This window comes from Silurus aristotelis, assembly GCF_946808225.1.
Source record: "Silurus aristotelis genome assembly, chromosome: 8".
Lineage (NCBI taxonomy): Eukaryota > Metazoa > Chordata > Actinopteri > Siluriformes > Siluridae > Silurus > Silurus aristotelis.
In genome coordinates, this window is record NC_139581.1 from 25,882,452 (window position 1) to 25,906,322 (window position 23,871).

Here is a 23,871-nt window from a genome sequence, read left to right on the forward strand (position 1 = left end):
CAATGTGTTTAGTGGCCTCGAAATTCCCCAGATCTCAAGCACCTGTGGGATGTGCTTGATAAACCAATCTGGTACATAGAGGTCCCACATCTACATTTACATTTACGGCATTTAGCAGACGCCCTTATCCAGTGCGACATACAAAAGTGCTTTGAGTCTCTAGCAATGAATAAATCTACACTGGTACGCAAGATTACAAACTTAATATAAATATAACTCTTGAATTCTACAAAGCAAACTTGGAAAGTGCTAATTTAAGTGTTTCAAGAGGGGAAGTTCATTCCACCACCTCGGTGCCAGAACAGAGAAAAACCTTGAAGAATACTTACCTCTCATTCTGAGAGAAGGTGGTACCAGTGCTGGAGGATCTCAGACAACGTTGTGCAGTGCGAGATGTGATGAGGTCTCTGAGGTAAGATGGCGCTGGTCCATTTTTGGCCTTGTAGGCAAGCATCAGTGTTTTGAATCTGATACGTGCAGCTACTGGAAGCCAATGAAGGGAGCGCAGCAGTCGGGTGGTGTGGGAGAACTTGGGCAGATTGAACACAAGTCGTGCAGCTGCATTTTGGATCATTTGCAGTGGACTAATAGTGTTTAGCGAAAGACCTGCCACCTCTAAACTTACCATCAGTGTAGTTGTATTTTTGCAAGAACCATGGAATCTAGTAAACGGTGCTGTGGCATCCCGAAGAATTGAAATTGTAGAGGGTAGAATTCAGCTTGCTTTCCTGATCGCCAGATTTAAAGTTGCCCCTAAACGCAAACAAACTGTTCCTAGACTTAAGCTTTATGCAGCCCTTATTGGTGCACATCTGTCAAAGCTGCTCAAAAATTAACTCACTCTTGAGATCAGCCAAGTGGACTGATTCGATCACAGTTCTTTCATGGCTGAAATCTAAATCTTGCAGTTTCAAAGTCTTTGTAGGGACCAAGATCCAAGACCTAACTGATAAACATGAATGGCGATACATAGACTCCTCTAGAAACCCGGTTTAGTACTGCTTGTTATGCCAAACAGGTGGCGTCAAGACCCACCTTTTTTTTTACTACAAGCTGAATCAGAGTGGCCTCCCTTAAAACCCCTAAGCATGAAATCAAATTCCTTATATCCCGGTGAATACCATTCCTGGAAAGACCTTGTTGAAGCCACAGTTCAACATCTTGATTCAAACTAATCCAGTTAATCTACAGCAGAACATTTCCTTTTCTGTAACATCCAACAAGACAGCTTTCCAGAGGAATATGAACAACTAAAGTCTGGCAAGCCTGTATAAACTACAAGCCGATTACTCACTTTAGCCCCAGAGTTTGCAGAAAGCAAGTCAGCTTATACGGGTCGGGGGACGTCTACGTCATGCTGAAGGTTCACCCTTTTGTCCTAGATCCTCACCATCGAGCCACCAAACTACTCATACAGGACTATGACAGTAAGCTGTGTCACCCAGGATGGGAACAGGTATCTGCTGAAATGAGAAATGTGTGAATACTAAGAGGTTGTGAGGCAACTCGGAAGACCCAACATAACTGCATAAAATGTTGTTAGTGAAAGGCTAAACCTAAGGTCCCTAAAATAGCTGATCTACCTCCAGCACACCTAAAACTCCACAAACCTCCCTTTTATAGCACTGGTATAGATTGATTAAGACCTTTCCAAACAAAATAGGCAGACGTTTAGAGAAAAGATGGGGAATAATCTTTAAGTGTCTCATGACTCGATGTGTACACATTGGGCTCCTCACAGCTGTAGACACTGATTCCTTCCTTATGGCTCTGAAAAGATTTATTGCATGCTGAGGCACCCCCTCAGAACTGTTATCTGACCAGGGCACTAACTTCAGGGTGGAGAGAGAGAGAGAGCCAAAAGATGCCTTAACCAATTGCAGCCAGGAGCTTCAACAACATCTCGCCAAACAAAAAATCGAATTCCAGCTAAACCCACCTAACGCTCCCCACTTTGGTGGCAGCTGTGAAACAGAGATCCGATCTCTTAATAATCCCTTCCGTACAGTAGTAGGTGCACAAACAGTAACAGAGTAAGTTTTGAACAGTACTTATAGAGATAGAGGGAATTCTTAAAATTAAGCCTCTAGGTTATGTCTCCTCCAATATAACTGACTTAGACCCGATTATCCCAAATCTCCTGCTCATGGGGCAGCCACACAGCTCTCTACCTCAAGTGATATACCCTGCTAATAAGCTCATAAATGGACGATGTAGATGGAGACAGAGCCAAGATCCCACTGATAATTTTTGGTCAAGCTTTGTGAGACACTACTTACCCAACCTCCAGCTGCGACATAAATCTGTTGTAATGATGGTTGACCCCCAGCTACCACGTGCCCTTTGGTTGATTGGGAGGGTGATAGAAACATTCCCTGGAGTAAATAGACACATAAGGTCTGCAGAGATCAACATTAAGGGTCGACTATACACACGGCCTGATACCCGTCTCATTAATCTACCAGAGATAGCTGATGAGAATGACACCAACATTAATCCACCAGGCTTTTAACCTTGATTCAGAGACAAATATGCCTGAAATTTTGGGGGCTGGTGGTGTAGGAGAACCTTTCCCTTTACTTGTATTTCAATGTTTCACTACTAAAGGGAGATTCACAGTGCCAATCATGATAAGTTACCTCTGTGACATCATAGTGAACCGCTCTCGTCAGTGTGCTTAAAGGGCAGAACACTGAGCAGCAGCCAGCATACAACATTGTACAACCTATTGAACAGCAGTTGGCAGATGACAACAAGAATAACACCACACACACAGTCAAATCCATAAACCCAGTAAAGTTTGACTGTTCTGAAGCCTGTACCGTGTTTTTACCAACACACTGGGGCAAGTACAATCTCCTGATCAGCGTACAGCATACAACCTTCCTTACTATTGTGGTAAATAAATGTGTATGTATGTGTATTTTTGGGCACCCTACCTTCATGTCCCTTCAAAGTAGTTATGGTGGAATATGTATGTCTTTCCAATTTCAGCAGGCTGATTTGTCCCGAGCAATCACCAACAAACGCATGTTGGGTATCTTCATCATACCTAAGCAGGCAGTCAAGGAAGCTCAAATAAAATTTTTTTTTTTTTAAATCACACGCAAGGCAGATGGAGAACGCAAACATACATCAAGTAGAATAATAATAGACTTGATGTACACAAAGAAAGAACCCAGCCATTAGGGGGGCACAAGCCAGTGCACTCTTAGTGCCGGTCCCAAGCCCGGGTAAATGGGGAGGGTTGCGTTAGGAAGGGCATCCAGCGTAAAACATGTGCCAAATCAAATATGCGGATCACAAATGAGAATTTCATACCGGATCGGTCGAGGCCCGGGTTAACAACGACCGCCACAGGTATCGTTAGCCGACAGGGTACCGGTGGAAATTGGGCTACTGTTGGCCGAAGGAGGAGAAGGAGAGGAGGAAGACGTCTACAGAGACGGCAGGAAAAGGAGCAGTGTAGGAGAGTAGAGGTTCGGGTGGGTACTTTAAATGTTGGTACTATGACTGGTAAAGGGAGAGAGAGATGATGGAGAGGAGAAAGGTAGATATGTTGTGTGTTCAGGAGACCAAGTGGAAAGGGAGTAAGAGCAGGAACATTGGAGGTGTTTAAACTGTTCTATCATGGTGTGGATGGAAAGAGAAATGGTGTAGGAGTGATTCTGAAGGAAGAGTACAGTAAGAGTGTAGTGGAGGTGAAGAGAGTTTCTGATAGGGTGATGATCGTGAGCTGGAAGTTGAAGGGATGATGATAAATGTCATCAGTGCTTATGCTCCACAAGTGGGTTGTGAAATAGACAGATTTCAATGGTCATGTAGGTGAAGGGAACAGAGGTGATGAGGAGGTGATGGCTTTAAGGAGAGGAATGTGGAAGGGCAGATGGTGGTAGATTTTGCTAAAAGGATGGAAATGGCAGTGGTGAACACGCATTTTAAGAAGAAGGAGGATCATAGGGTGACGTATAAGAGTGGAAGAAGGTGCAAACAGGTGGACTATGTTCTTCGTAGGAGATGCAACCTGAAGGAGATTGTAGACTGTACGGTGTGGGCAGGGGACAGTGTAGCTAGACAGCATCATATGGTGGTCTGTAGGATGGTTTTGGAGGTGAAGAAGAAGAGGAGAGTGAGGACTAAAAGAATAATAAGATGGTGGAAACTGAAGGTGGAAGACTGTAGTGTAAGATTCAGGGAAGAGGTCAGACATTGGCTCAGTGGTGGTGAAGAAGTGCTGGATGTTTGGGCAGCTACTGCAGAAGTGATAAGGGAGTCAGCTAGAAAGGTACTTGGAGTGACCTCTGTGAGGAGAGTGTGTTGAGAAGATGGAGGGAGTATCTTGAGCAGCTGATGAACGAGGAAAATAAAAGAGAGAAGGTTGGATGGTGTGGAGATGGTGAAGCACTAAGTAAATAGGATTAGGAAGGAGGAAGTGAGAGCAGCGATTAAGAGGATGAAGAGTGGAAAGTCAATAGGACCAGATGACATACCGGTAGAAGCGTGGAGATGTTTAGAAGAGATGCAGTGGAGTTTTTAACCAGATTGTTTAACAGGATTCTGGAAGGTGAGAAGATGCCTGAGGAAGGAAAGTGTGCAGTAGGTACGACAGACTGGTTCAGGGTGAAGGTTGGACTGCATCAAGGATCGGCCCTGAGCCCTTTTCTATTTGCAGTGGTGATGGACAGGTTGACGGACGAGTTCAGACAGGAGTCTCTGCGGACTATGATGTTTCTGGATGATAGTTATTTGTGGTGAGAATAGGGAGCAGGTGGAGAAGTTGAGGTATGTGCTGGAGAGAAGGGGAATGAAAGTCAGTAGGAGTAAGACAGAGTACATGTGTGTGAATGAGAGGGAGGGCAGTGGAGTGATGCGGTTGCAGGGAGAAGAGGTGGAGAAGGTGGAGGAGTTCAGGTACCTGGGGTCAACAGTGCAGAGTAATGGAGAGTGTGTTAGAGAAGTGAAGAAAAGAGTGCAGGCAGGGTGGAGTGGGTGGAGAAGAGTGATAGCAGGAGTGATTTGTGATAGAAGAGTATCTGTGAGAGTGAAAGGTAAAGTTTATAGGTCTCTGGTGAGACCTGAGATGTTGTATGGATTAGAGACAGTGGCATTGAGTAAAAGACAGAAGGCGGAGCTGGAGGTAGCAGAGCTGAAGATGTTGAGATGTTCGTTGGGAGTGACGAGGATGAACAGGATTAGAAATGAGTTTATTAGTGGGACAGAGCATGTAGGACGTTTTGGAGACAAGGTGAGGGAGGGGAGATTGAGATGGTTCGACATGTGCAGTGGAGGGACATGGGGTATATCAGTAGAAGAATGCTGAGGATGGAGACACCAGGAAGGAGGAAAAGAGGAAGGCCAAGGAGGAGGTTTATGGATGTGGTGAGGGAAGACATGCAGGTAGTTGGGTTGAAAGAGGCAGATATAGAGGACAGGGGGGTATGGAGATGGATGATCCACTGTGGCGACCCCTAATAGGAGAAGCCGAAAGAAGAAAGAAGAGTACACAAAGAAAGAATAAAAACCAGGACATTTACAATACTGGAAAGACCAAATATATCAAGTATTTGCACTTGCTGAAGGATACTGAAGACATGAGGCCCAGGAGCTAAAATAGTGGCATCCCAGCATGGAACCACTTTGGGTGCACATCCAGCTGACACTTTTATCATATCCTGTGCTCACCACCCACTGACTCAGCAAGGAGAACACCATATCTGACACACGGCTTTGATGAGCTGAAACACAAGAGAAAAGAAGAAAAACTAACATATTAAACTAGTCAAAAAAACAGTCACAGTTATGATACTAGCACAGACTTTTAAGGTTTAATTAAGTATAAAGGTTTTTAAGTTTTAAAGTGCACCTGCTTTTAATAAATCAAAAAATCATGGTTAGAATATGAATGCGAGAAGCTATGTTTTTCTTTATTTAATAGCCCATTTATTTTCTGTGCCACTAATACAGATTAATTGACATAAAACGTGTTCCAGGTTAAAACTTTAAAACCTTTGACTGGCAGCCTGTCGGACGGTATGTGAAAATCTGTTTGATGTTGCTGTAATGAATGGGGTTCTAAACAAACTGATTTTCAGCCACAAAGCAGTTTAACAGAATTCCAGACATATATTAAATTATGTCCCGAAGGCAACAGTGTTAATAAAATACTCCATGATATGAAAGCAGGAAGAACTCTTAAAAATAACAATACTTAAAAGAACCCATCGCTTTTTTGGTTGATACTGGATAGTGGGACTATTAGTCAGATTCCAATTTAAGTATATGATTACAAGACTTTATAACCTTGCAACTGTCTTAGTGAAAGTTTTGTTTGGTATTGATGCATGAGACATTAAATTAATGTCAAGTCTGTCCAAAGTGTAACTGGGCAAAAATAGCACTGGTAGATCAGTAGCAGCAGTTGTGTCTGAGAATGAAATGTAAGAATAATGAGTAGGATTGAAGATGTAACACAAACATCAGTTTGGGGGTGGGTTGGGGCACAATTGCACTGTTAATAAGAAACAATGTTTTGAAAGATGATAAGAAATATCTTGTTCTGAGTGGAAGTCAGTGGACACTTTTATGGCTCCTTCCCAGACGTGCAGTACTCAGACAAGAGTTAATAATGAAATCTATTTAAATAAAATTATATAATATATAATTTCTATATAAAAGATCTACTATAAACAGAAAATAACAGTAATACATTATTAATACTTGGTTCTATAAAAATTGTCTTGGGTACATTTTGTACCGGTTTAAATAAATAAATAAATAAACTGGCCAGTACGTTTTAATAAGCATTTTAGAGATTTGGAAATTTTTGATTGGCGTCTATGTGATGGGTTACATACTGCATTTAGTTACTTTTTAGCTTGAAAAAAATAGTTACAGGGTGGGCCATGAAAAAGTAGCCCGTCCAATATTGATGCCATGCTCTTTGGAGAAAAATGCTCCACTACCGTTCAGCAGATACAACACCAGTCCCTCCTTGAGATGTGAACAGAAGAAAAGTAGCACTTCCAGGCCCTTCTCCGTGCCCAGGTGGAGGACTGGCGGTTGCTCAAAAAAAGGTGTAATCCAGCTGCAGCCCCAGCAGCCAGGCTTCAAGAATTCCAACACATTGCCCTACAGTTTCCTGTTGACAGCATGCTGGAGAATTCTTGCAGGCAATTCTTGCAGCGGGTGAGCTGCATCCCTGAACCAAACTTTTTCCTGTTCACATTCACAAAACCCCTTCTTGACTCCTGCCAGAATTGGCTGCTGGATAAAGAGCATGATAATGATCTCATCAACTTCATGATGCTGGAGCAGTATATGCTGGTTTTGTTTGCAAGAATGTCAGTTATAGATGAAGGAAAGAGAGAATAAGCATTATCATGCGTTGTTGAATGCACTATAAAAAATGAAACAACTTAAAATTTTCCATGAACTACAGAGGAGAACCCTCAGAAGCCTCTTTTAATTACATAAAAAGAAGAGTTATTTTGTTTATTTGCTGTGCTAAACCTTTGACTTTTTGGTAGCCTGCTATATACACTGAACAAAATGATTAACGCAACACTTTTGTTTTTGCCCCAATTTTTTATGAGCTGAACTCAAAGTTCTAAGACCTTTTCTATATACACAAAAAGGCCTATGTCTCTCAAATACTGTTCACAAATCTGTCTAAATCTGTGTTAGTGAGCACTTCTCCTTTGCCGAGATAATCCATCCACCTCTCAGGTGTGGCATATCAAGATGCTGATTAGACATCATGATTATTGCACAGGTGTGTTTTAGGCTGGCCACAATAAAAGGCTAATGGGAAGCTCATCTGCATGCTCGACATCCTCATCGCCGTATATGATAGCATGTTCCAGTTCCTGTCAATATCCAGCAACTTCGCACAGACATTAAAGAGGAGTGGATCAACACCCCACAATCAACAACCTGATCAACGCTATGCTAAGGAGATATGTGGCAAATGCAGGTAACATAACATATTTGCCACATATCTCCTTAGCGTAGCGTTGATCAGGTTGTTGATTGTGGGGTGTTGATACACTCCTCTTCAATGTCTGTGCGAAGTTGCTGGATATTGACAGGAACTGGAACACGCTATCATTATATATATATATATGTATATATGTGTGTGTGTGTGTGTGTGTGTGTACATGTTATGTTACCTGGATAGGTTTTTACATTGTTCATCTTGTTGAAATCTTCAGAAATAAGAAACTCCTGCATAGCAAAAATAAATAAATAAATAGTCAGAATTCCACAATGAATTTTGTAGGACAATGTCCTTATCTTAACTGACTGGTAGACTTGACCAGAGACTATTTTACCACAATTGATCCATTGTCCTGTCCTATAAAGATCCGCCTGCTTTCTTGATGGTATGCCATGCATGAACATGGAGCTGGAGGGAGGCAAAATAATTAAATCAAAACAAGGATAGAAAAAAGTATAAGTCAATAAGTCAGATGTTTAATTTGCTGAGAAAACAGAAAATGGGTACCAGGCAACTGACCAGACCTTTATTCAAGCAAGGCAAAACCACGAACAGAGCAGCACAAAACAAGGGATTTTAAATACATTTTAACATGCTACCTCATCTCCTAGACAGGAGCAAATGTAGTAGGAAGCCTAAAAAATGTTTTTCCTTGTTATATAGATACAGTTTCCTTAAATAGAAATATACAGAGCCCCCTGAAAGTACTGGAATGGCAATACCAGTTTTGTGTGTTTTCACTACACACGAGGACAGTACCGTATTTTCCAGACTATAAGCCGCTACTTTTTTCCCACGCTTTGACCCTGCGGCTTAAACAATGAAGCGTTCAAAATGTTTACAATAAAAAAAATTTGTAAAATTCAGTGGGTGCGGCTTATATTTGGGTGCGTTTAATAGTCTGGAAATTACGGTAATATAAATCTTCTTTCAAGTGATTAAAACTTGGAACATGTGATCAACAAGTGCTGCCCAGGTGTGCAGTGGTAGACTAATTGTTTAAACAATTCATAGATCTAAAAGTCTAACATTGGTTTGAGCCCTAGCTGTTGCCTCTAAACACTGCAGTTGTTGTTAAAATGGTAAAGGAACATGTTGGAAAAAAAATAAACCACTGGTGCTCTAACAACCAGACATTAAACCAAAGATGCAAACCCCTTGTTAGCAGTAAAAATCAGAAAGCCTACATGATCTACAGATTTTTTTTTAATGAAGAAAAACCTTAAACAAATTGATGAAAAGGACAGCATATTAAAATGAATAATAATAATAATAATGATATCCAAAACATACAATGTCATCTGTCAAGAACAGTGGAGGCAGACTGAATCATTCTCTTGTAGTGTGCCATATTTTAAAAATATAATGGATTGTAAGTAAACTATAAATAAGAGTATTTCATTGGCTGTTTGGGAAGAAATTGCATAGATATGCACATATTGATACACATATTAAAAGCAAGATATAGGTGATCAGGTGTTATTTCGTGTTCAGCTAAAGACAACCCAGTTGGCAGGTTTTTTGACATATATATGCAAAGAAAGCAAAAATTTTGATCGATCCACAAATTTATATTTTAATTTTAGAGTATAAATAAGAGAGAGAAAATAAGACGGATCTCTAAAAAATAAACCCATTTACTGAATTTAATTGCCATATTAAATCAAAATGCAAATGCAAATACAAATAAAAAAAACACAAGCAAACAGACTATATGGTGTTTAGTTTAGAATGAAATGAACCCAAACATTGGAAACTTCGTGGAAACCTATGGAAGCCCATTTCTGCCACATTAAAAAAGAAAGTTTGCTTAATGCAGACTTTTTTCCCCTCAATTTTTTCTCCCAATTCTGACTTCATTCCTCGCAATTCAGACTTTACTTCTCGTCAACGTCCAACATTTATGGTGTATCCATCACTAACCATGTTGTTGGCCTGAAGTTTGAAGCTGTTGGTGTATGAACGAGGCTCCTCTGCTTCATCTTGTTCAGTCTCCTCCAGAGCTGATTGTTAGACAGAGTTCTCTTCAGGGATCGAAGGCTTAGTTTGATCCATGCAATTCTATTGATGGTAGCCCATTTAATTTTTAATGTGTAAAGCTTTCTGGCACTACAGAGGGGTTGATGCTGCCCGATTGGCTAAAAGAAAAGGAGGGATTGCGAGAAATAAAGTTGGAATTAGGCAAACTTTTTTTTAATGTGGCAGGCTTCCATATGAATCTTCTCACCCCTCACTGTTTTTTCCTCGTTCGTACATTTTTCATGCTGCAGCGCCTCCTGTGTTTACCTGTCCAAAGCGCTCCAGAGTTTAGTGGGTGGTGTGACAGTAATAATGGTCCAATGGGAAACAAGGTGCTAAGTGTGTAGTTAAATAGACTAAACGAAGCATTGAGGGAAATAATTAGCCTCTATAATTTTTTGTATTCAAATTACTCAAGGAATCTTTTTTTTTTTCAGCCCAAGTGTAAAGACACAATGTATGCAAATTATTTCTTTGGAAAAGAAAAAGCATACAAAGCTACTTGGAAAAAAAATTATTTTCATAGAGGTAGAGAGTTCACTTTCATGCTGAATGCAGAGGTCAGCATGTTTATGTATGCTTTGAACTCACAGGACATAGAATGATAAATGCTGGGCCAGTATTGTCCACTGTCTCTCTTCAGCCATACTCGAATAGACCTAAAACAAGAATTAAAAATGCCATTTCAGAATTGCAAAATTGTATTGGCACATAAATACTTAAAACACTTAAAATGTTTTTTACCAAATAAATAGCAAATAAATACTGATTGAGTGGTGCTAAAGTATTAGCTGAATAACAGTGTGTTGTTATAAATGAGTTAATTCCTAATCTTGTAAATATAACAAGAGCTTTGGTATGTGGAAATTAATTAAAGTTTCAAGCTTTTTGTTCCTAACCCACAGTTTGGAACTACTACCTTTTTTTCCTGGCCAATAAATACTTTACCTCTTAGTCGTCAGTGCCGCGCCAGCACGACGATATCCCATTGTGCTCAGGTGTTAATGTTTAGCAATAGATTAAATAAAAAGGGAGAAGAGTAACCATGACTAACTATACATCAATATAAAGGTCTAAGCCTCAAGCAGCAATTTCAGGTCAGTTTTTCCAATGAAAAACGTATAACGAATCCATTTGCTGAATTTGTGTAAGCAGTACACAACAACAACATGCATTAAAAAAAATAAAAATGCACTACTTAAATTATTATTGTAATAAAGAGTCACAAACACATCCACTGCTGCTAATCCCGGTTTATTTGGAAAGATAAGGGTCCACCGAACAACATGCCGTAAAGCATTTGCTCCAACCAAACAATAGTGTTGAAATTTAGATCGTTATTCTTTTGTTGATGTAACAGAATTTCGGTTGGTGTTTGTGTGTATATGTTTCGTAATAACTTTCGCATAAAAAAAAAAAAAACGACATCTTGCTGGTAAGAAAACAAATATGGCTGGTAGTATATAGTTACAAAACAAATGAGACCACACACTAAAAAAACAAAACAAAAAAAAAAAACAGTAAAAAGGGCAGAATCTCGGGCTTGAGTATTCACTCAGTCTGCAGCTGTGGTGACGTTTTTATTATGCATCACCTATCATTTCAAACCTTTTACTTCAAGCCAGTACCATTATAGAACTTTTCTCCACGTGTGAGAGTCTTAGTTTTATTACTCTTTACAAACTCTTAGTGGTCGAAGCAGCACGTGCTGTGACGCCCCAGGAAGTGATGCAGCTCTCAGTTCGGCACAAACAGCTGTTTTTAGCTTGTGCTAACTGGGCTTTGTTTACAAGAAAAAGAGAAAACAAACCAAAAAAATGGACAGTCAAAAAAGTTGTTTTATCTGAGATTTGCACAAAGCAGTGATAAACATTCTTGGTGCGGAGTAACAACAGAGACCATCTGCACGGAGATGGAAAATCTGAGCCTATTTTACATCTGTAAGCTAAAATATATCTATTTACAGTTTTATATGGTGTTATGTTTTATTGCCCATTTGTTTTATAAAAAAATTCTTGAAAAGTAAGTGTGTGTGTGTGTGTGCGCGCGTGCGTGTGTGAGTGAATTGTTGGGATTGGAATGGCCAGACACCAATATGAATGGACAAATATGAATATAAAACAATAGCTTGTCTGGCTACCTGGCCATCAATATGAATGCCAACTCAATATCAATATCCAAACATGTATAAATAAAAGCCTTTAATGGTCAGTCATTAATAAATATGCAGACTGTATTGAGTATGAATGGTCACCTGAGTTTAGCAGGTGACTCTCAAACAGGGGAAGGGAGAAAATGATCAGACATAGTCCCAGATAAATGTTTGTAGGAATCTCATGATTTAAAACAGAAACTCATGAGACATGTCGCTTTCAACCCAGTACTTTTCTGGATTGGTCCAGGACTGATTTCTTGTTTTTATATATGAAATATATATAAATGTTCAATGCAGGAAACGAATATCCATGGCACTTCATTATCTATAACTTAATATATGTTAGAGCAATATCAACGTTGATGAGTGTAAAGCTCAAAGTGTCTTCTTTCCAAAGATATCTAAATTGTGTATGTAGCACATTTTTAACAAGAACTGTTAACATTTAAATTTAAAGTGAACCAGAAAGGGGTGAACCAGACATAGTCTCAAATATTAATTTTCATGATATCTTCATTTAATATCTCTCATCAGACATGTGACATGAGTCCCATTACTTTTCTGGATTGCTCCAGGACTGATTGCATGTATTTATAAATTATGAAAAAAATAATTCAGGAAATTTATATTCATGGTACTTCATCACCTATAACTTTCTATAACACTTTTTTAATTGTGTATGTAGCACATTTTTGTCAGGAACTGTTAACATTTAAAGTTAGGTAGGGCATTTTCAGCTGTGAGTCCCGAAGCGAAGGCTAACAGGTTAATCTCCCAGCCACTGGCCCACCAACTTATAAGGATATAAAGATATAAAGAAATACATACTGTATATAACAACACATCTAAACAAAATACTAGCAAACATTTACGGCATTTACTAAGGCTTAATTCTGTATAATAATAATAATAATAAAAACTTTCTTTTCGGCTTCTCCCGTTAGGGGTCGCCACAGCGGATCCTCCGCACGTTTGATTTGGCACATGTTTTACACTGGATGCCCTTCCTAACGCAACCCTCCCCAATTTATCCGGGTTTGGGACCGGCACTAAGAGTGGCTGGGGATGGTTCCCTGACCGGGAATCGAACCCGGGTCGCAGCGGTGGGAGCGCTGCATCTTAACCACTAGACCACCAGGGGACCTATTATTATTATTATTATTATTATTATTATTATTATTATTATTATTATAATAATAATAATAATAACAACAACAACAACAACAACAACAACAACAACAACAATTTCAGGGCCGCTTTAATAAACACAAATGTAGCTGGATCCGCGTTTATGCAGTCAAGCGTGCTAACTCAACTGACTAACAGACTCATACCACTAATATCAGAGAAGAAGCAGTCTTATTGTACCTGTCTTCACTGACCGTGATGACTCCGTCCTCTTTCTGAATTAAGACTGCGGCAGTTACTGAATCTTGGTGCCCTTCGATTTTGTTCAGGAGGACAGGCCTGAAGCTCTGTTGCCTTGAATGAATTTCGGCCGCCATAGGTGAATTCGTATTTTGATCTCCCCTCCCTGTAGGTATTCAAGCAGACAGCTGATCGCTGCTGCTACTTTTTTTTTGTTGTTTTTTTTTATTGTTGGTTTGTTTTGGTTTGATTCTTTTGATTCTTCTTCTTCTTCTTCTTCTTCTTCTTCTTGACGGTTCTTGAACCAGCTTTATAGTGCATTACCGCCACCAACTGGATTGGTGTGTGGAGCACGCGTGGAGGTTACAATTTTTTTTTTTTTATCTTAAATTCTGTAAACCAAAAGTTATCGTATTGTTAGATTTTTATCATGCCCAAACAAAACCTAATTCTTGAATTCAGGGAAGAATCACACAGCAAATGTTCTTCTTTGGTTTATTGCAGGCAGCAGACACGTATATATACACACATTGGAGAGAAAGCTGACCTAAAGTTGTTTCCTGTTTAGACAAGAGGATATACTAGCCGGAGATTTGTGAGACCAGATAAAGACTCCCTGTATACCTTACATACTAACATCGTAAATATTCTATAGACACTAAATAGACAAAGGAATGTGTGCGAAGCAGTGTGAGAACCGTCTTAACACTAACATGTATGTAACAGAGTTATAAATTGTAAGCATCTCCACTTGCTAATAATGAAATGGTTAAACAATTTTTTATTAGCTGGCTGATTCTCTGAGCTGGGTACACTTATTAGTTTATGTGTTGTAAGGCCTGCAGTCCAGCATGAGGACTGCTGAATATGCTGGAGAGATGTTACTCACTATATCACTGTATTCTCAGTGAATAAATCAGAGGAAAACTACTTGGAGCACGGGTTTCATTAACACAATGCAGGAGAAGAAGAGACCAGCTACATTGGTGCTGTAATCTAGCTTCTAAGTATCCATGTCGAAGGTACCAATATATATATATATTTACAATGTTGATCTAGAGTCATTGCATTCTGCTGTGTGAGGTCAGACTGACTGATTGTGGTTCTATGGATGCAGTCCTGTGACTGTATCCAAATTACGGAATGCTGGTGTGGTCTTGAATTCTGTGATTTCATTTGATATAGTACTGATTGGCTGCAGTGGGTCAAAAACAAACCCACCGCAGCCACATTGAGGTCAGTAACGTTATAAAATATCTAATCAAAGAGCTGAAACATCAGGGAGGTGTAATAGAGAAAAGGACCTCCAACGTAATATTTACAAGTGGAATGGAAATGGAAACTAAAGAATTCAGTAACACTTGAACCTTTACAGGAGAATTTTGTCTGGACAAAATTTCCTAATCTAAAAGATTTGTCAGCAGGTAGTGCTATCATTGCAGATCCTTGCAGAGTCTGCTCAAGACCTTAGAATATTCTGATTGGTCTTTCAGTAGTAACATTATGGGCTGATGGATGGGTACCTGTTAAGGTCCTTAACTCTTCTTCAAGACCAATCACTGTTTGGCATTGGGAGCTTTTGACCCTGATTTGTGTGTCTCATAGGTAGTGTTACCATATGCTATCGGACAACATACCAAAAATTTTTTGGTATCAAAAAAAGAGTTTTTTGATAATGCAAGCGCTGGCAGTTTGTATGATATCGGTGTACCTGTAGGAGGCTGTGAGTGTAGTGACAAGTTAACAAATCTAGGGCTTGCATACATTGATTTGAGCTTGAAGACAGTCGTGTTCAAAATGAAAGGAGAAACTTGTTGATCTAATTACAAATTATGAGTGTATCATCTTGACTGTGGCAAGGCTGAGGGGTATGTACACTGAAAAAAATTGAATGTTGGACTTACTTACCTTTCTTATGTCAACAGGTTCCACGTAACTCAGTTATGTTGCATTTAATTAACAATATTAATTTCAGTAAACTTAAGTTAATGTAATGTTGTTTAGTTAAATCAGCTTAACATTCTTAATTTAGTTTTAATATATTAAGTTAATTAAGTTCAATTATTCTAAAATGTATATTGTTGCCTTCAACCAAAACAAATAATCCGGTTTTATTGATTAGTTTATTCAATGAATCTACAGGTATTTAAATTTTTTTCAACAAGAATGTGTACAGTACAAAATATGGAAATATTTATTTTCCAAAACTCTAATTTATTTTTACTTATTTCAATAATACTAATAAAACTATAAGCATTTAAAAAATAATAATACAAAACAAATAATAATACAAAAGCCTTATTTTTTTATATTTCCTTTTTCTTTGAAACTGAAAAAAAGCTAACAATGCATCAGTTATTCAATGCAAGACCAACATCAAGGAATGAACATGATCAGTACTGAAACAAATGTAATGCTACAGCAAACAGCACAACTTTATGGAGAAAACATACAGTATGTCCTGCCTTATGAAAAGAGTTTATTTTTCAGGACCTCGACCTGGACCTTAATGTACACAACGTACATTTGACTTAAAAGTTTTTGTCTTTATACTCAACTAAAGTGAAATAATTAGCCTATTTCCACTTTGAGAAACTCGTCTTGCTCTCGTCTCGACTCGCCATTACTGCCGCACAGACCTAAATAAACGGAGTCTTCTTCTTGTTTACAGTGGTTCATCCACCAATCCTACAATGCGACGCTGCTGTAAGCAGGTTAGGCTGTAGGCTACACTTTAGCCGAAATTAATTCATTTATAAAAGTAACGGGTAACGCACCATACGGTAACGGAGTTACTTTATTTTTAAAAGTAACGCGTTACCGCCCAACACTGTGTGCGCATATATATACACACAATGTGTGTGTGTTTGTATGTATGTATGTATGTATATATATATATATATATATATGTATGTGTGTATATATATATATATGTATGTATGTATGTATGTGTGTATATATATATATATATGTATGTATGTGTGTGTGTATGTATATATATATATGCGCACACAGTGTTGGGCGGTAACGCGTTACTTTTTACTGTTCTGGCATGGCCTAGCCAGTCTCCAGACCTAAACCCAATAGAGAATCTTTGGAGGGAGCTCAAAGTCCGTGTTTCTCAGCAACAGGCCAGAAACCTGACTGATCTAGAGAAGATCTGTGTGGAGGAGTGGGCCAAAATCCCTCCTGCAGTGTGTGCAAACCTGGTGAAAAACTACAGGAAACGTTTGACCTCTGTAATTGCAAACAAAGGCTACTGCACCAAATATTAACATTGACTTTCTCAGGTGTTCAAATACTTATTTGCAGCTGTATCATACAAATAAATAGTTAAAAAATCATACATTGTAATTTCTGGATTTTTTTTTTAGATTATGTCTCTCACAGTGGACATGCACCTACGATGACAATTTCAGACCCCTCCATGATTTCTAAGTGGGAGAACTTGCAAAATAGGGTGTTCATATACATATACATACAAATACACATACATATACATACATATACATATATATATATATATATATATATATATATATATATATATATATATATATATATATATATATATATATACATATATATACACACACACACACACACACACACACACACATACATGGCAAAGATTAATATTACCCTAATAATAAGAATCGAATAATAAAATCAAATAATCACATTTCAACAAATATGTTAGTGTTAAAACTGTTTTCACACTATCTCACACACATTCCTTTGTCCGTTCAGTGTCTATAGGATGTTAGTCTGTAAGGTAAACAGAGAGTCTTATCTGGGCTCATAAATCTCTGACTGGTATATCCTCTTGTCTAAACAGGAAACACTTAAGGTCAGCTTTCTCCCCAATATGTGTGTGTTCGTGTGTGTGCGTGGACTGTATCATCCTGTGTATAAATACGTGTCTGCCACCTGCAATAAACTGAAGAGAGGAAACATTGCTACATTCTGTGTGCTGTGTATTTCTTCTTCCCTGATATCAGAAATGCACTACGGAGCATCACAGGTGTTAAACTGAAATCTGAAATACAGGTTGTATGGAAAATCTCTCCATGAATTAAGTTTCGTTTTGGGCATGATAAAAATCTAACTGTTTTGGTGTCAGAAGTGGGATACTTTCCGACAATATCCAGAGGGAGATCACGCATCAAGGTAGAATTTAATGTATTCCCTTGTTTGCGGGGATTGTCCCGTTTGCCAGCCAAAAGGGCTGCATGTGTGTTCGTGTCTTGGTTATGCATTAATTGTTTAATTAATGATAATTTCCTTTGGTGGGATGATTTCGTCGCGACATGGTTTTCCTCACCTTAGATGTAAGATGCAAGATTAGAAGACGTTTTTTACGGTCTGTCTAATATAGGCGATATTGTCTGAAGTATCCAAAAGAATCCACCATAATTTTTTATATGCCCGAAAAAAAATAGATAAATTAAAAATTAATTGTTTTAAGAAAAAAAAAAAAAAAAAAGTGAGAAAAGAGAAAAGGAACTAAAGAAAAACGGACATTTTGAAAAGACTTTAAAATTTTTCAAAAGACTTCAATCTTGTTTTGGCTTCAAAGTTTATTTTTTTCTCCTAATTTACAAAATTTGTGATCCAATTGGAGAGACTGGATTACCTTTTTTGTTTGAAGACTGTGATCTCCCTGGTGCCTGCGCAGCTGTATTGTCTGAGTGTTATGTGTTTTGTGTATTGTCTGTGTATTAAGTGTTGTGTGTCTGTTTTTTGTTCTGTGTAAAGATGATGGGTCATAACATTTCTCGCTTACTGCCGGAAGAAAATCCCAAAGATTTTAATTGTGCTGGTTTTTGGACTAATCCTTATTTAGATCATTTGGCATTATGGAGTGAAATTGTGTCACATCTAGATACTTTTCCATAGAGATTTACATGCTGCTAGAGGTTTCTGCTATGCTTCAGGTTAAGTTAACCCTTTATGCTCTGCACTGCAACAGGAAGTGGTGCATTCCAGCCTCAGCACAGAACTCAAGGAGGAGGTCCTTGGAAAAAGGGGAAGTTCACAACCTCAACAAACAACATATGACAGCACAACGTAGATCTGGTTATGAAACTACACTCTTGGTAACGGAAAACTTAACTATTAAGCCTTCTTCTCAGCCGCATTCAGCTGTAGTAGCTCTGCGTGCTCTGCTAGACGATATTGACTTAGATGGTTTTGATGGCGCACATGATTGCCTTAGACAAATTGAACGTGAGACCTCTTGTAGGCCCGATCTTTTAGATACGGCCCTGGAAGAGGGGGATTGTCTATAAGTAGATGTTTATGTTTAGAACCTTCTAGTGTGTATTTATGTGGATATGCGGTTGTAAGATTACCTGATGTAATAGTTGAAGCTAAATCATTACCATACACATCGGCACAAGCTGCAGAATTGGTCACACTTACAAGATCATGTCACTTGTCTAAAGGTGAAGTAGTGATTATATACACTGATTCTAAGTATGCTTATGGTGTTGTGCATGATTTTGCTGAAACATGGAAGCAAAGAGACTTTAAAACAGCTGATGGAAAGCCCATAGCACATTTTAATATCATAGGCGACTTATTAAAAGCTGTTCAACTCCCTGCCAAAGTGGCCATAGATTTTACACATATGCCACCTGTAGGAAATGTGACATACCTGTTGGTTATAGTTGACAGATTCAGTAAGTGGCCAGAAGCATTTGCATGTGTGACAGAGAATGCTAAAACGGTTGTCAAAATATTAACAAAAGAGATCATCTCTAGGTTTGGTATTCGTAGCGTGATTGAAAGTGATAACGGCACACCTTTTGCTTCGAAGGTAAGACAACTTTTGGCTAAAAGTTTAGCAATTGATTGTTATTTTAATATTCCCTATCACCCACAGTCAGCTGGAGTGGTAGAGAGAACAAACAGAACCATTAAGCGTATTACTAAAGCCTGCATTGAAACAGGCCAAAATTGGACTGTTGTTCTCCCGGTAGTACTCACAGAAATGAAAATAACCCTATCTTTAACAAAACTAACCCTATCTCTAACAAAACTAATCCTTTGAAAGTTTTATGTTCTAACCTTTCATGACCCCATGGGTCAGGAGACGCACTGGCATTTCTTTCTTAGGTAACCTGGAAGTGATGGTGGACGACTACGTTTCTGCCCTGGTTGAGAAATTTAATTCTATCAGTGTAGATGTTTCACTAACTCTTCCTCTGCCCACAGATAAGCCAACACACCCTTTTGTGCCTAATCAGCAGGTCCTGATAAGAAGTCTGAACCCCATCAAGGTCGGTGAACCGAAGTATCTGGGTCCAGCGACTGTCCTAGCTGTAACCAGAACTGGAGTTCTGACTGATTATCAGCCACAGTGGATACGTGCAAGCAGGATCAAAACAGCACCCATTTAATCTATGCATTAATTGGTCTGTTGGCCTAAGAAGCCAGCCTAAGTGAGTTTTCAGGGCTGAAACAGTTGAAAGCCCACGGAAAGATCTTTTCTTTTTAGTAGAAAGGGGGCCACCTCCGGGGTGAAGATCAAACTCACTTGACTGTTTAGTTTAGCTTACCCTGATACCCGCTCTAGGTCTAAATTCTATAACTATGTGTGCATAGATGTAACTAGACTCCAAACTTTTTTATTCTCTTTGAATACATTATTCAGAGAAGAAACTGTTATGTATACCTTATATTACTGATTATAGACATACTGAACAAACAAGAAACAATGGTCTCATGATGTCTTGGAGAACGTGAAACAACTGCTGAACAAGGTTTTTGGAAAAGATTAAGAATTTGTTTACGAGTGTTGAACACTATTTTGTTTTAGGAATGATTCTTGTATGTTGTTGGAATTGTATTATGTATGTTGATGACGATGGTAAGACAGGCCATAAAGGCCTCGATTTGAGTGGTGATGATGAAGGATTATTTGCATGTAGGGAAAGAATGAAATGGAATCTGTATGTTTTTGTTTGTCTTTATCTTTCAATTCGCAGTTTCTGTTCCCAGGATGAACAGCCTATGTTTTGGTGTGTGATGCTAAATTATAAATGATTTAAAGTGGCCATTGTTAGTGTTAAAACTGTTTTCACACTATCTCACACACATTCCTTTGTCCGTTCAGTGTCTATAGGATGTTAGTCTGTAAGGTAAACAGAGAGTCTTATCTGGGCTCATAAATCTCTGACTGGTATATCCTCTTGTCTAAACAGGAAACACTTAAGGTCAGCTTTCTCCCGAATATGTGTGTGCGTGTTCGTGTGTGTGCGTGGACTGTATCATCCTGTGTATAAATACGTGTCTGCCACCTGCAATAAACTGAAGAGAGGAAACATTGCTACATTCTGTGTGCTGTGTATTTCTTCTTCCCTGATATCAGAAAGGCACTACGGAGCATCACAGGTGTTAAACTGAAATCTTACTATTTTTAAATTTTGTCAACACGACTCTTTTAAATTTTAATACACAAACTTAAGTACATTATTTAATTTAAACATAATTATATTCTTTGGGCCAACAGCAGCCACATTTAATTTTTTTAAGTGTACATCGGATTAGGATGAATGATAGCATCCATTTAGACTTCCATACTTTGACCTAATCAGTATGATAAGCTACAGAAAATGCTTATCCACTGCCACATCAAGCCAATGCTTTAGCTGCGCTAAGTGAAAATGGTTACTTTTCTACTATGATCTGACATCTGGCTGTTACAATGTTGAAGTGCATAAGGATGCGTTACTTAACGTAATCCCGGGTTCTTTGATGGCAGCGCAATTTGAGAGGAGGCAGATATAGAATGCCGGTTCGGATGGAGGTGAGGCTCCACAGCTAGGGGTCCGGCCAACCCCAGCTCCTCCATCCCTTGAATCTCCAGCTTGGAGCACCCTTTTGCGGGAAGCTTGCTCTTAAAGGGGCTAGACCAGTAACGAGACATCTCCTTCATGCAAGCTGGCACGGCGGGCAGGAGATGTCTAGCAGCGGGTTGAGCAGGCGGCAGCCTTTTCCCGCCGTAAAGGTCTCTCACAGCTCCCCCCGCGTCCTGGGCCGTTTGAGCGTGTTTCGGGCCCATGCACGTAATGCACATCGGGTGAGGGTCCCTGCCCGAGATGGTTGCTCCACATGATGATGGACACGGGTGGGATGCAACCTCCCTGATCTTCGACTCATTCCCTTTGATGGGGGGGATGATCGTCGACATTGCTGAGTACGGGGAATATTAGACTCGTCAAAACACGTTAGTCTGCCGATGTTCGCAGGGTAGTTAGCCCTCCGAAGGCTTCGCCTTGACGCGCTACGCCTGTAATACCCTGACGCTACTACGTCCCTACCGTGTAACTTAATACCCAGCAGGTTGGAATCTGATTTTATGGATGAAAAAACTGGTACACCACTTCAACAGAAGACGCATTCTTTTCTCGGGATGGTTGTATATTACCAGTAGTTTATAGAACAGTGTTCAGTAATTGCAAGGCCACTATTCCAGTTAACTACTTGTCCTAAGGGTCATAGATACAAAAAGGATAAAACAATGTTACAAAGAACGCTTACTGCAGGGGATTGAACAGATGACTGTAAACAAGCATTTAGTGATCTTAAACAGGCTTTGATTGACTGTGTTTTGTTGGCCCATCCAGATTTCAACAGGCTATTTTTAGTTTCTGGTTTCTGTTTCTAGCAGTGGCCTAGGCACTGTATTGGCACAGGTGCCAGATAATGGGGGAACTGCAAGACCAGTTTGTTTTGCCAGTAAGTCACTTTCCTTTGCCCAGTCGAAATATCCAGCACTTCAGTTGGATTTTTTTGTGGTAAAGTGGGCCGCATGTTATAAATTTAGTCACTGGTTGAGAGGTCGCCCCTTCACAGTATGGACCGATAACAACACACTCACGTATATACTGACAAAACCGAATTATATTAATTATATTAAATATACTGACAAAACCTGAAACTGGCCAGAGTGATCTCTTATGTGGAGAAGGGTAAGAAACCATCTAGTTGTGAGTGCTAATGGGAGCCAGCTGAAGTTGAAAAGTTGCTTAGATTCTGGAATAAGTTTGAGATGAGAGCAGGGGTACTTTACAGAGATTCGAGAGATGTTGTGTCAAAAAAAAAGACATTCCAGTATGTTGTTCAAAAATCATTGTTGAAAACTGGTTAAGGGGAGTACATGATGATTGTGGTCATGTGGGCCAGCAAAGAACATTGTATCTGGTGAGACACAGTTTTTGGCCTCAAATGCTCAAATTTGCATACAATTGTAAGATCCACGAAACTACGGAACACCTTTTCAACTGTTGTTTAGCAGGACTCCAAGATTTTCTGGTGATGTGGTGATTGGGTCAGTCTTGCAAGACAATGATGCTGTCGATTACGATGTGTATCGTATCGTGTAGCATGCCTTGCTAAAAGACCTTAAATACGCGATGACAATTTTGAGGACGAATGCTGGTAAGCAACTGAAAAGACATGCTATTCTGTATAACAGAAACCTCAAGGGTGCTACAGTAGATGTTTGGGACAGGGTTCTGCTAGCGAATTGGGGAGAGCGAGGAAAACAAAATTTGTCTGACATTGGTAGAGTAGTCTGTACATCGTAGTGAGAAACAATGCTGAAACCAATATTTACAAGATTGAAAATTCTTCCACAGGCCAAATGAAGAGTGTTCATCATAATTTGATCATGCCTGTACATTTTCTGCTAATGCCTGTTGATGTTGCAGTAGAACCAGTAAGTGTGAAAAGTGTGTGGGGTCCAAAAAAAGCCCAAACGCTCGAACACTTGCCTCAGCCTGCACCTGACCAGAGGACTGTGGTATGGATTTGGGTTTCAGAGCTTGAATGTACAAACGATTGCGAAACTATATTGGAGGATGATGTAAGTAGACAAGGGATGATGGGTAGCCATGATTATTTCAGTGATGGAGTAAAATTGTGTCACATATAGATACTTTTTCCTATATATGCTGCTAGAGGTTTCTATTCTGCTCCAGGTTTGGTTAACCCGTTATGCTCTTCGCTGCAACAGGAAGTTGTGCATTCCAGCCTCAGCACAAAACTCCAATGAGGTCCAATGAGAAAGGGAAAGTTAATCTATTAGGGAATAGATAGAGTTCCAATTTCATGTCCTTTCACTCACTCACGTGTTGTGACACCGACTGGTACAAATTTTTATCATAGCTTTACAATAATTCCAAACTCGGCTTTGAACCTTTGAGGAAGAGATATGATGCATAAAATGGGAATGGATATTCTGTTTTTTGAAACCAATGTTTCACTGTGTATTCCTTCTATACTCATGCTCTCAACTGAGCCACAGCCACATTCTGAAGATTTC

General features: G+C 39.2%; 2 protein-coding genes across 4 annotated transcripts in view; one reads left to right on the forward strand and one right to left on the reverse strand.

Annotated features, from left to right (window-relative positions):
- The window catches only part of LOC310730124 (uncharacterized protein), a 53,581-nt gene extending 48,128 nt beyond the window's left edge, over positions 1 to 5,453 (forward strand). The window contains exons 2-3 of one of the 2 annotated variants that reach the window (XM_083548936.1): positions 4,762 to 5,068; positions 5,161 to 5,453. The gene's annotated coding sequence lies outside the window, so the exon portion shown is untranslated. Of the gene's footprint in view, positions 1 to 4,761 lie in introns of both variants that reach the window. The other variant, XM_083548935.1, reaches the window with a different exon arrangement.
- wdfy1 (WD repeat and FYVE domain containing 1) overlaps positions 1 to 13,820 on the reverse strand; it is a 43,447-nt gene extending 29,627 nt beyond the window's left edge. The window contains exons 1-7 of one of the 2 annotated variants that reach the window (XM_083548929.1): positions 13,539 to 13,814; positions 10,607 to 10,674; positions 8,331 to 8,404; positions 8,169 to 8,223; positions 5,585 to 5,735; positions 2,940 to 3,052; positions 2,280 to 2,375 (exon numbers count right to left, since the gene is read on the reverse strand). In XM_083548929.1, the coding sequence (XP_083405055.1) occupies positions 2,280 to 2,375; positions 2,940 to 3,052; positions 5,585 to 5,735; positions 8,169 to 8,223; positions 8,331 to 8,404; positions 10,607 to 10,674; positions 13,539 to 13,675 (694 nt within the window). In that variant the 5' untranslated portion in view covers positions 13,676 to 13,814. Of the gene's footprint in view, positions 1 to 2,279; positions 2,376 to 2,939; positions 3,053 to 5,584; positions 5,736 to 8,168; positions 8,224 to 8,330; positions 8,405 to 10,606; positions 10,675 to 13,538 lie in introns of both variants that reach the window. The other variant, XM_083548930.1, reaches the window with a different exon arrangement.
- Positions 13,821 to 23,871: the final 10,051 nt, after the last annotated feature.